This window comes from Solea solea, chromosome 6, assembly GCF_958295425.1.
Source record: "Solea solea chromosome 6, fSolSol10.1, whole genome shotgun sequence".
Lineage (NCBI taxonomy): Eukaryota > Metazoa > Chordata > Actinopteri > Pleuronectiformes > Soleidae > Solea > Solea solea.
The window spans coordinates 21,409,989-21,423,728 of record NC_081139.1 but is presented as its reverse complement, the minus strand read 5'-3'; the positions used below and the strand labels follow the sequence as shown (position 1 = coordinate 21,423,728).

Below are 13,740 nucleotides of genomic sequence, written 5' to 3'. Positions count from 1 at the left end.
ATATAACTGCTGCAGCGACACGAGTTTAAGTGAGTGTGAACTGCTTTTGTAAAACGACATGTGCATACTGTAGCTGATCAGATCATGTGTGTGTTTGCAGTTGTGGCTCACGGTTAACTTAGCAGTGCTAATTCAGATTCAGACCAAACACTCTTACTGTTATTTTGCTGCTGTAACAAGTGAGTTTTGCATTTCTTTGACTTTTTCTTGTCTTTAAACTTGTGTTTTTACTGCTGTCCTCTGCTGCAGGTGTGTGTGTGTGCCAGTCATGTCGGATAAGATGTCCAGCTTCCTTCACATTGGGGACATCTGTTCCCTGTACGCAGAAGGATCCACCAATGGTTTCATTAGCACTCTGGGGTATGTTCTTCTTCACACATCTTCACTCTGTTCCACTGCAATCTGGGCAGTTATTTGTGGGCACAGAATCACAAAGTTGAGATGTTTATTCAGTCAGTGCATTTACAATCCTGTTTCTACTGCTTTATCCTCCACATGAGGGTAGCGGGGTTCAGTGCATTTACATGTGTGGTAAAGGTCAGATTTTAGTTGGACTTAGGCTATAATTTGGTTTTCTTGCTGTGTAAACACGTTAGTCCAACTAAAATCGGGCTAGTCTTAGTCAGACTAACATACCTGGATAATGCGAGTCTTAGTTTGATTACTCCTGCATGTATACGCTTAGTCGGACTGGAGTCGGACTTCTCGTGCTGTGCATGCACTAAAATTTCCTCTTGACCTGGGAGTAGAAGGAGACGACGTGTAAACTGCAGTACTGTTGCTGGAAATCGTTAATCGGCGGTGTCTTTCTTTGGACAACACAGCAACCACAAGAGCCATGCTCCATTTAATTTGTATCATGATTAACATGCACAGCAGGTACAAAACATAGAGAACCACAGCACGATCCATCTCACCGCCCTTCGTGCCGTTCGCTGTCAGGAAACTGATTCAATACGCACTAGCTTATAGAGGGATACGTACATGGCCAATAAATCGATTTTCTGCTTGAATGCATGAATCTGATTAACATGAGCTTGTATGGATCATGGGCATCAGTTCCCACTGTCAGTGACAGGATGGGGTTAACTGAGGAGAGATACATGGATGTCATTTTGTAGTTTATCCCACAGAACGATGCTGTAGAAACAGTGCTTTGATAAAAGCCGACCTCACCACTGATGGTGCTCGGAAAAAGGAAACGTATGGGCGTCAAATGCAAATGTTGATGAAAAAGTATGTGGGTGTGATGGCATGGCAGGTGTGTGTGTGAAGGGCAGTTAACCACTAATGGTACAACTCTATCACCCAACCAATTGTGAACCCACACAGTGGCAGCAATATCATGTTGTTTTCCTCCATTTATCACATTTGAAACACAGCTGACCTGCCTCTGCTTACTCATGAGCTCTGTCTACAGGGATTGCAGACAGGCCTTGTGGTTGTTTATATTGATCTTCTGCTTTTACAGAAAGATAACACAAGCAGCTAGGATTCACACATGTTGCATTTATCCTTTTTCTTTTCTCTTCGGAATATAACCTGGACAATGAGAGCAAACATGCGCTCATGTACAGTATTGCTGGAAGGAACCTGCTGATGTTTAAAACATGATGTTGTGTATAGGGGCTTGGGTAAAGAGTTTTCATATCGATAATCAGTAAATCAATTTTATTGAATCTGTTGGTACAAAAACATATAACAGTGTAATTTCTTTTAGTTTTAGGCGGCCCTTTTGTCTTCTCACAGTCAAACAAAAAACACATTTTCTGCTCTCCACTACCATTATTCATAAAGCAAGTGCTAGCCTCTCAAAACCCAACACACACTCTCTCTCTCACTCACTCACACACACACACACACACGCGGGCTAAGCGCCACTTTCCTCTCCTCCTTTGGGGAATGATCTCCGTCTCTGGTTGTGACTTCCTGCATGTCATTGGGGCAGCCAACCATGAGCTCTGTTAGATCTCTGTCTATTAGCGTGCTGCATTCTTATTGGCTCAATGACGCTAATGAGATTAACTCCTTAGCTATCAAAATGTTGACATTGAATGATGACATGATGACAGAGAAAGTTTCGTACTCTGTTCTGATTCCTAGGAATGCGATTCAATTAAAAATCAATTTTGGATTTCCAGTTCAAAATCATATTTGATTCCAAAATGAATCACTCCATAGAGCTGCTAATTTGAGAGTCTAATGTGTTCTGTTGTGTCGTTATGATATCAGAGGGAAAGCGTCTCCAAGATTAGGTCGCTTTTGTATTTGGAAAAAGGAAACGTAAACACAAGTAAGTACTACTACTAAGTAGTACTTTTGTTTTGTTTCCTAAAAAAGTAATATGTGGCCTTCATTCTCTTCCGTACTACTACGCTGTAGTTGTGCTCTTGTTTTGAAATGAAACTAGCTATGCCAATCAAAAATGAAGAAATGTTGTATTCATTCATTCATTCATTCATATATTCATATATTCATTCATTATATATATATAAAAAAAATATTAAAGTTTGATACCTAGGATTAGTTGTATATGTTATCAACTACTGTATAAGGCCAGTGTCTGACCAGGATGTACTCTTTCTCCTTCCCCCATGTTGATGAAAAATGGAATGGTCTATAGCAGAGACTGAGTCACTACAGAGACATTGTGGCCTTTCTCGAGTTCCATTGCATCCCACACTCACAAATGCTCTCTCTCTCTCTCTGTCTTCACACACACACACACACACACACTGACAAAACATTCATGGCAGTTTTTGGCTTTGAGCTGCTTACAACCACCAACTCGGCAGCATTCTTCAAATCTCTTGACCTTAAAGGAAGAAACCATTCGGAGATTGAGGCCCGTGATCAAACTATGGTTTCAGCGAAAAAATGTTAAAAAAAAAGCAGCTTTGTGAAGTGACCCAGGACAAGGACTCTTAAACTTAGTGCCAATGTTTAACTATTAAACTTGTGTTAATCACTGACTACATGAAGTTATGTGCATCACCCACACACATGCAGACCACTGCACTCATAAACACTATGCAGAATTCATTCTTCTCAGATACTTTCTGACTTTTTGTCTAAATCTGCAGCCGTGTTCTGTGAGGTGTTCAGAGGGGAGGATTAGACAGGTCTGTTTGGACAACTGCAGACATTCCCCAAGAAAAAGGCCTGAAATGGATGTGGGATTTGGCCGGTGTCCAGACGAGTGTTATTCTAAGACAGTGAAAGCTAAATTTGTCACTCCAAATTCCAGTTTGCCCACAGGTCGGTCGTCTGTTCCTGAATAATTGAATTATTGAATGAAGAGGGGGAGCACACATGCCTCAACGATGAGTGCTGTCAGTGGGAATAACAGCAATGTTACTTCTTTCTTTTTTAATTTTCATTTAGGTTTTCATCTCATTCAAGGCCCATTTCTTTCACACTCGGTTTCCTAATTAGATGGGTTGGAATTGGCTGCATCTATCATTTGGCATTTGTTGTCAGAATGTCACACATGTGTTTCGTCTGACACTCCACAAAGATATTCAGTTTACAATTAAATATTTGGTATATGTGTTTGAAAATGATCCACTCGACCAAATAATGTCAACTATTTTGATAATCGATTAATCGGTTTTAAGCTTTTTTTAGTTTTTAGAGTATTTTCTGGTTTCTTTGTTCTATATAACAAAGAAATCATTAATAGTGAATCATTTTGGTTTGTGGACAAAACAAGACATCGAGAACAATGCATCATTTCCATGTTTCTGACAAACACTGATCAACATTGTCTAACATTTTATGGACCAAACGATTACTTGATTAATCGTGAACATAATCGTCAAATTAATCGATTACGGAAAATAATCGTTAGTTGCAGTTGGTGAAAAAAACTCAAACTATAATTAATGCAATTTATAATGTTACATCTGTATTGATAATAATCTAAAGTCACTGCTTAGGGCCCCACAAAGGCTTGGGCCGGCACTGGTGTAAGCAGTTAAATGATTTAATGTTCTTAATACATCAAACATAGAAAATGCACACACACATACAAAAACAATAGATATTCAAAACACTCTCCATACTGACTGGTTGCCAGGAGAGTGTGTGCTCTTTACTACCCGATGTATGTGTTTAATAGTGTTGTTTTGTGTGTGTGTTCACATTCACAGCTTGGTGGATGACCGATGTGTCGTCCAGCCTGATGCAGGAGATCTCAACAACCCTCCGAAGAAGTTCAGAGGTAAGAGGCAGAAACGGTGCGCGTCCCCTCGTCCTCCTGCGGCTCAACATCAGAGCACTGGCTGCTGTGTGTTTATACAGCGGGAGACACTGCTGAATGTGTTATGCTGGGTTTCTTTGGTGACAGCCACAATATCTCTGCCCTCTGGACTTCAAACAGGGCTGCCATTGACACTGCTAATGGTGGGTGTGCGTGTTTTGTTTGTGTGTGTGTGTGTTCAAGCCTCTGCATCCATGCATGTGTTTATCGCTGGGTGTGCTTGCTTGTACACATGTGGAGGCGGACGGAGACAATCATCTCTGATGTCGGTTTGTTGGAAAACAACACGTTTGTTTAACAAAAAAAAAAGAAAGAAAGAAGCTGCTTCCCACACGAAACCTTGAGATGCCCCTCTAAGTGAGCTCCCTATTATTAGCTCTCACACAGGAAGTAGAACTCATGGCCCTCAGTTCTCAGGCTAGAGGCTTATATCTAGGAGCCTGTGACATTGTGCACAGAATACAGCGTGGATGTATTCAATGTGTACATTTTAATTAAAAATTAAATTAAAATCTATTGATATTTATTTTTTATTTATTTATTGTACCCTAATTTAACAGCTACTGAGTTATTGTGATGGTCAAATGTCTTGTTGTGGGGAGATTGGGGGCTGTCTCCACTCCCCCGACTGTCTGTTTGTGGAAAACATGCCTTGTAAGATCAGGGCTGGCGACCCCGGAGTCAAGAGGTCTCACAAAGTCTCTTGTTTCACAAGAAACATGAATTGCTTCACAGCAATACACACACACACACACTCCTAGCCAGGTACCACTTATTGGAGGAAGACCGTGAGAGCATTATTTTACCCGTTCATTATTGTAAAGCTGGCGAAAAAGAAGCAGAGAAAACGTTTGTAGGCGGAAGCGGGGAAGAGGAAACGACTGAATGGCCGAGCGAGTAAACATCAGACCGGCTTTTTTCAACTAGCGAAAATTCAAAACGGACGCTCAAAATGAAGAGTTTTTATGACAGCTAGGATAAAATGGTAGACAATGGATGGATGTTTACGATGGTGTCTTAAAAAATATGTACTCGAAACTGTAGGGGGAGCTCCATAGAGAAAAAGGCGAATAAGCGACCAGTATTTTGTTGAAAATGAGCATTGTCATACCTTTGGATAAAGTATATTCCATAGCTTCAAGTTTAAATTCAAGTTTACATTTCTTAGACCAGATGGTCACTTGGTACCTAGAGAAAATAATTGTAATTAATTTATAATAAAAATAATCATTAGTTGCAACGCTCTAAACGCATTCAAAAATGAATCGGCTTGTTTTTGTGCCGCGTTTCATGTGCACACACTCACACTTGGCATTTCGGATGCTATCTGTTGTCTCAAGGGTTTAAAGAGGATTGCACTGTATTTAGAAAGTAGACAACTTGGATGAGAGCAGTGGACCACACAGCTCACATCTTCAGTTGGTCCCTGATGTCCCGGGATAGGTTTTCTCCCCCCCCCCCCACACACAGACAATTACTGGCACCATGATAAACACTGAGTGCAGACTGATTTATAAAGTCTCTTTCTCGCTGTCTCTGTGTGCATTTCAATTAGAGTCTGACTTGGTCTATAGATACAGATGGGTGGAAACCAAACTTTCTCTACAGTAAACAGGCTCTTACTTAGACTCTGATATATTGATAAATGGAGTAACACCCTGAGTGTCCACAGAAAGTGACGTTGTTTTTGGCTGAAGGTAAAATCAGTCTGGATCACAACCTTTTCCGTATTTGATTATAATTGTTGGTGCGGTATTTGTTTTGGCTGCAAACATGGGATTGTTGTCTGGGATGTGCATGCTGTGTCACTGATACAGGCTACACAGGTTATACTTGGTAGTCTTTGCCTTATTTATTCTCCCCAAACTAGTCATTTAAGTGTTAATTGTTGCAGCACACATGCATATATATCGCAGAAATGTATCCATATATTTTTTTTATGTGTGCAACAGAAGCACAACTTTGTCTAGTAAGCTCTGCAGCTCACTTGAACATACACTGTAAGTGTTGCTGAAGTGGCTTCAGTAAGTCCACCCGCCGATGTCAGCTGCTCATGACCAGAAGAGGCAGGAAGAGGTGAAGGTGCTCCAATAAGAATGGATTCAAAGTCAGGATATCCCTGCTTCTTCTGTTTTGACCAATAGTGCAATACTAATGGCGCTTTTCCACTACACAGTTCCAGCACAGCTCAACTCGGCATGTTCGCCTTTCCATTAGCGATAGTACCTGGTACTTACCTGGACGTTGACAAACTGCCGTACACTGATTGGCAGATTGTCGTCACTGGAATCAAACTGAACTGTAGATCGGTTAAAAAGACTTAAAAGTCTTGAAGACATACGTTAATCTCCAACATCTAGCAAGGAAATGTCTAAAATCTCAACATTTAACAGAGGTGTCTGTTGTATTTAGTGACAGCACTGCTGAAAGTGGCAATTGTGAGGGGGTGAACCGTATCACAATCCACAATTCTGCGGTATTTCAGTTCAGTATCTGTGGCGGACGGGGTGAACAAATCTTCTTAATGAACTGATTCTAATGATTCAGTACAGTGAAAAACAACTGCTTTATAAGTCACTACAACAGGACAAACTGTTTAAATCCCAACCAATAATTTAGTTTTGGCTTAGAGTTTGGTTTCACTGGCCTACCTGTCACTGAGGGACCTGCCTAATTATGCTGTGTGTTATGATAATGTTTGATGTTTTCTCACAGGTTATTCAGACATGATGTAGTTGGTATCAGCAGTGCTGTCCTCCCAGCGCTCTCTCTCTCGTCCACTCAGCTTCAGTTTATGTTCACTGTGTTTTAAGTGTGAAGCTTTGACGAGACAGAGCAGATGGAGGGAGTGGGATGTAACGGTGCAGTGTGGACTTTCCAGGCTGTCCCCTAACTCTAAACCAGACTCTCCACTGCCCTGGGGGCCAATGAGCATCTAGTCTGTCAAGAGAAAATAAGTGGAAACAACTGTTCAGTAGCAGGTGGGCAATATGGAGTTAAAATTGTTACACAGTGTTCCATCATGATGTCCCAATTAATTAAGATGTTCTTATTATTCTTTCGTTTGGGTAGGATGTTCAGAAATCTCTCCACTCCCCCTATCTTTGTGGTGTTTGTTGTGATGAGATCACAGAGTTGTTGGGGTCCATGCTCCAGGTGTAATCCACCCAACGTGCTGCACTGTTGTTGAGGTCCCTGCATTGCTGCAGGAGTTCCTTTGTTGTAGGCACAAATGGGGCTCTTGACTTGAGGTGCCTGGGAGGCTCAGGTGCTGCAGTGAGCCGTTGGTGATGCAGGTAGTTTGGCTCCATGGCCCAGCACGCGAGACATGCTGTGGTTCCCGTGCGGCGAAGCCCAGAGGCCTGGATGCCTGCATGGATGGAAAGGAAAGGAAAATTAAGATGTTCGTGGTGATATTTCACAGCTTTCAAAGTAAAAGTGTTTGTTTTGGTATGGAATGATGTGTGTATAACAAAACATATGAAGCAAAATAAATCTATTGGTATCAACAACAGACAGAAATAAATATAAAATGTAATAAATAAGAACGTGTTTTCATTATAATGTGATATTAAGTGGAGGGCCGCATGTAATAAAGTGGGGGGCTGCATGTGGCCCACGGGCCGTGAGTTTGACACAGACTTTCCTCCACACTTCTCTGGGAACGTCTGATAGGTGTCCTCTGGCAGTGCAGATGCTCGTGTGTCCCTCCTCATTCGGGAGGCTCCTCAGCTGTTAGAGAGAGAGAGAGAGACAGTTGTGTAGAGATAATCCCACTAAGTGGACGCTTGAGGTGCACAAAGTCAGACTAGCCATGTCCACCAAGCTTTATATTGTCACTGCTAAAGTATGCATAACATTTCCTGCCAATGTAAACACAAGCACCCTCCACACAATCATGCTCTCACTTATAAGCATACACCGTGACATCACGATGCACTCGCCTCGCTTTTTATTCCACAGAAACTGCATTTGAAGTTCACACACAAACAAGTTAGTGTGGCTATATTTAGGACACTGCATCAACTTCCATTCATGTGGACATCCCAGAGAAAGCATCATCCCTTACCTTAACCTAACCACAACTCAAGTCTTAGCCCTTAACCTGACCAATTCCTCAAAAATGAGGTTCTGCCTCATTAGGATCAGGTTTTGGTCTCCATGGTCCTGACGAGGTCAGGGTTTATGACCTCAGAGTAAAGAATTCTCCACTGAGCTACAATCAGAACTATAGTGCGTGACATTTGGATGGAAACAAATGAGCTCACACGTTTCTGGATTAAGCTCCACACGACTCTCTCTGTGTTTCTCAGCATATCGGCGTTTGGGATCATGTGTTGCCCGACAACATTCCTGTGCGGCACAGAGGAAATGATTTGTTTAATGTCGAGACAGATGGAGGCAACAGCAACGTTGTGTCAGTAAAAGGAGATGAATGCAAACCAGTTGGTGAATGAAAAGCACAAAAGAAGAAGCCTTTGAAAGGTTTCACAAGGGAATTGTGCTGCTCAAAAAACCCTGGTCATTCAGTGATTTGACATCATAATTGCTGGAACGAAAATCCGATTTTTTTTCAGTTTTTTAGTTCGTCAAAGCAGTAGCATGTGAAAACCATTACACTTTGGGATTTTCATATCTGTTTGTTGTTCAGTTTCTGGATCTTTGCCTTATTTCCTCAGGCGATGCGTTCACTTGCAGCTGCTTCTCTGTAACGTCTGTACCTGACTCCAGAGCATGAACCCCTTTAAATAACCACCACTGATATGTTTGCTGTCCACTGATGCTTTCAGAGACACACCACAGAGACGCACTGGGTGGTTCATCTGCGACAAACACCAGGACCAGTTCTGTCTTCAGTCCCTTCCTCTCCTAACACTACAATATATTGCTTTCCTGTCTTTTGAGAGAGGAGAGTTCTTGCAGGAAGTGGTCAAAGGGACTAAATTGTTTGTTGACCTGTTTATTGTCTTCGATGCACTGCAAGTGATTATTAGTTGCTTCCTGTATCATTTTATGAGAAGCATAACTTGGTCTGGAGCAAACGGTGTTCAGTCCAAGCCTGATCTTACAGGATATTGATTTTTTTATCACCCAGAACAGAAGAAGTATTTGAGGACATATTTGTGTCTGGACAGAATGGCTGTAGGGAACAGTCGCTCAGATCTATTCCAGAGGCACACACCAGCCTCCCTGCTTCTGTTTCAACACTGAAGGCCTCTTTGTGATGTGCACATGGCAGCGTGTTTCTCACATGATGTGCTTTCGCTCAGAGGTGTCAAACCTGCGGCCCAGTGGCCACATTTGGTCCCCCGATCGATTACATGTGGCCCACCGCTTAATATCATGTTATAATGAAAACAGGGCCCACGCATCTTTTCCCTAGAAAACACAGCATGAGGTGAATATAATACAAAATATAATTTAATACTAATATTAAGACTTTAGTCTCATTTAGTTGTAATTATTGCATGATTAAATGTGTGTGTGTGTGTGTGTGTGTGTGTGTGTATATATATATATATATATATATATATATATATATATATATATATATATATATATATATATATATATATATATATATATATATATATATATATATATACTGTGTGTATATATAGACGCAGTTAGGTACAAAGACACACATTTTATAAATTTGCATTTTTAAACATTATCAATTTTCAGGGGCTAACAAAATGATAGGACAAACTTAAATCATGATGAATTAAAGAGAAGATTTAGTACTAGGTTGAAAATCTTTTGTAGTCAGTGACTGCCTGAAGTGTGAAACCCATGGACAGGCCTTTACTGTAGCCTTCAGTCTTCAGTTGCTGCTTGTTTGCAGGTCTTTCTGCCTTCAGTTTAGTCTTCAGTGACGTTGAGATCAGGTGGCCGACTTGGCCACTGAAGAGCATTCCATTTCATTACCTACAAGCGTTTGTAGTGTGTTTTGGGTCATTATCCATCTGTAATGTGCAATGTTTTGCAGCATTTGGCTGAATCTGAGTGGAGAGGATTATTATCCTGTGCACTTCACTTCAGAAGTCATCCTGGTACACATTAGCAAGAGAACTGATCCTGATCCACTGACTGACGTGATTATGCTTCGGATCATGAGCTTTTCCTATCCTTCGCCACACTTTTCTCTTCCCATCATTCTTTTACAAGTTCATCTTTGATTCATCTGTGCAGAGAATCTTTTTCCAGAACTATTTTTCTTTAGATATCCATCCATCTTCTACCAATTTATCCTCCACATGAGCCTTGCAGGGGTGTGCTGGTGTCAATCCCAGCTAACACTGGACGAAAAGCAGGAGGACAACCTGGACAGGTTACCACATAGAGAAGCACAACGATCCACTCTCACTCTCACACCTACTGTCACTTTAGAGTGTCCAATTTACCTAATCCCCATATTGCATGTTTTTGGATTGTGGGAGGAAACCAGAGAACCTGGAGAAATCCCACGCACACACATGGAGATCATGCTTCTTTTTTTTTTTGGGATATTTTCTAGTGAATTCTAATCCAGCCTTCCTGTTCTTGAGTGTTATCTGTGGCGTGCACCTTGTTGTAAACGCTCTGTATTTACATTCATGAAGGTGTCTCTTGATTGTAGACTTTGACAATGACACGTCTACTCCCTCAAGTGTGTTCTTGACTTGACTGGATGTTGTAAAGAAGTTTTTCTTCATCAAAAGAAGAATTCTGGAGTTCACCAGTGGATTTTTCTACTTCTAATGTTTTTGCTATCGCTCTGATAGGTTTGCTTTGTTTTCTATTGACATATCTTAGGACCTCATATTGAACATTTCAGTGAACAGCCGCCAAATGCAAGTTCAACACTTTGCAGTCAACTGCAGACCTTTATCTGCTTGTTCTGACAGGGAATAGTGAGGTACCAGTCCACACCTGGCCATAAAACAGCTTTTTAGTAAAATTGTACAATTATTTCAAAGCCCCTGAAAATGGACAATAATGTATAAAAACCGGTTCATGCAATTATTTTGTACAATAACTAAAATTTAAGCTGAGAATCCACACTTTAATATCAAACATGCTTGATTATAACATGATATTATCACTTACTGTAAGTAAGCGGGTGTTATAGGCATCTTCCTCTTTCACCTCCTTTTATCAGTCTGCTCATGTTGGTCCAGTCACCCACGGCTAACTACTGAAGAATATTATCAATAATTTATAAATTGCTTTTTAAAGGGGTGACCCCCTGCAAGTTCATGTTGATCGATACTTCAAGATTGGAGATGTTTATTTGTGCATTTGTGCATCAGCAGATATAGGACTTAGGACATTTATTGTGCAAAACTTGCAAAGTCCTTCATTTGAGAGACAGGGAAAACAAAAACAGAGAAATACAAAATTACAATAGTTAAGTAATCGTGCAAAGAATATAGGCAAGGCAACAGTGACCGGGCTGGACATTTGACTCTTTTCCAAATAGTCAGTTTCAAGGGAAATGTACAAGACCGTTAACAAAATGGGAAACATTTACGCTGTACATTTCCCTGGGGAATAACGCACTGTTTTCAGTTTTATTGCACTTTTGTTAAAGTGCCTCTTCATTTTTAAAGACGCGTGTTCAATGGAAGCACTCTGTCTCAGCTCTGTAAAAATACTATAAACACTGCTTTGAAGAAAAATGTGCTGGTGCACGTTCAATAAAGTCGTTCAGAAAGCATTCAGAAAAATGAAAGACTTGTAGTTTGACTATAAAGCTGGTGACAAACTTTATTTTTTTCACTAACATTATATTGTGTTCATCTGTGTTGCTACGAGTTAGCATATCTGCAGTGCGTATGGAACACATGGAGGCCAGTTGTACCAACGAAAACTTTGGTATATGATATTTGTATGATATGTTTAATCAGGTTTAACGGGGGTGTTTTTAATTTACAGGAGTGTCAATGAATAACTGGGGTTTCTTCCCTCTGGACTGAAGTCCCGTAACTTCTGCTGTGCGGTGAACCCTAAAGAAATTCTCTGTGCAAATTTAAGTATTTATAGACGGGACATTTCCCAGCTGACTGAGTTCAGAGTCAAACGTCATCCGTCATACACACACACACACACACGCACACTGTCATTTTGTTGCTTACTCATCAGTTCATTTTCATTCCACTTTTACTCTTTGAAGTTCCACCTCTGAGCGTTTGCGTGAACACACGAGTGCAGTTACTCAATACAAGGCACTAAATCGCTCCAAGTCTCATCCTCTTTCTGTGCACTCTCTCCGTTTCACATTCTTTCACTCTCTTCCTGTCTTCCTCATTTCTCTTTCACTTCCCTTTCTTTGTTTTTCCAACCGTATTTTGGGTTAAGCTTAAGTAAACTAGATCTGATGTGTGAGTGTGAGTGTGTTGGGGGATGGGAGGATGATTTGGGAGATAGAGACCATTAACTCTGAGGGACAGAATAGTGTATGAAATGGTCAGAGGAATTCAGAAAGGAGAAGGAGCGATGGTAGACTATTACCCCACCCGCTTCTCTCTCTCTCTGTCATCCCACTCCCCTTCTTTTGACTGGCCTTATTTGGTCATGTTACTGTGGTCGTAGCAGGAGAAGAGAGAGTGAGAGGGGGAGAGACGGGGAGGATGGACAGATTGTTCTTTTTTCTCTCTCTCTCTCTCTCTCTCTACATTTCCCCTCCTTAGAAAAGAGAGCAAAGCCAGGACACAGAGGGAGGAGTCGGACTGAAGTTCGACTTTGTCGAGAGAACTGTCAGAGCAGCTCGTGTGCGTTTGCTAAATGAAGCTCTCAGACGCAGCAGATCTCAGCCTGTATAAAAGTCTCTGTGTGCATTTGTGCAGCTCGTTGCAGAAGAGGAACTTGTCTGTGGCAAAAAAGAGGAACTGTGTTCTGCTGGCATGCAAATCGAGGGACTGTCAGAGTTTCTACACTATCTATGAAAATGAGCGAGATAATCAGGGGCCTGCTGCTGCTGATGATGATGATGATGATGATGATGATGATGATGATGACAGACTCTGTTTATCGTTGTTGTGGTTATGTGGACTGACCAGGACCAGTGCTGCTGTGTTTCATCATCTCTGACACACACACACACACACACACACACACAAACACGCTTTCTGATCCCTCATCACTGCTCCTCAGAACAAGACAAGGCCCTGTGATCTCCATCCAGAGAATTATGATTGTGCAGAACACGTGCACACACACACACACACACACACACACACACAAGTACATGGCTGTCGTCACAGAGTTAGGGGTGTGCGTGAAAATTGTGTGTATACTGTTAGGCTCAAGTCTGTGTTAATATTATCTGTTATACTTCATATTCTTGTGTTTCCAGTCTTTTTGTTTATATTTAGCAAGAGTCTGTGATCTGTTCTCCACGCTGTTTTGCGTACCTCTTCACTCATTTCATCATTTTAGGGCTGCAGCTAACGTTTATTTTAATAATCGATTCATCCACCAGTTATTTTCCTGATTAA

At 41.2% G+C, this 13,740-nt stretch overlaps 1 protein-coding gene across 8 annotated transcripts in view; it reads left to right on the top strand.

Annotated features, from left to right (window-relative positions):
- The window catches only part of LOC131460635 (inositol 1,4,5-trisphosphate receptor type 1), a 78,548-nt gene that overhangs the window by 2,536 nt on the left and 62,272 nt on the right, over positions 1–13,740 (top strand). For all 8 annotated transcript variants that reach the window (XM_058631281.1, XM_058631277.1, XM_058631276.1 and 5 more), the window contains exons 2-3: positions 250–360; positions 4,152–4,222. In XM_058631281.1, the coding sequence (XP_058487264.1) occupies positions 269–360; positions 4,152–4,222 (163 nt within the window). In that variant the 5' untranslated portion in view covers positions 250–268. The remainder of the gene's footprint in view (positions 1–249; positions 361–4,151; positions 4,223–13,740) is intronic.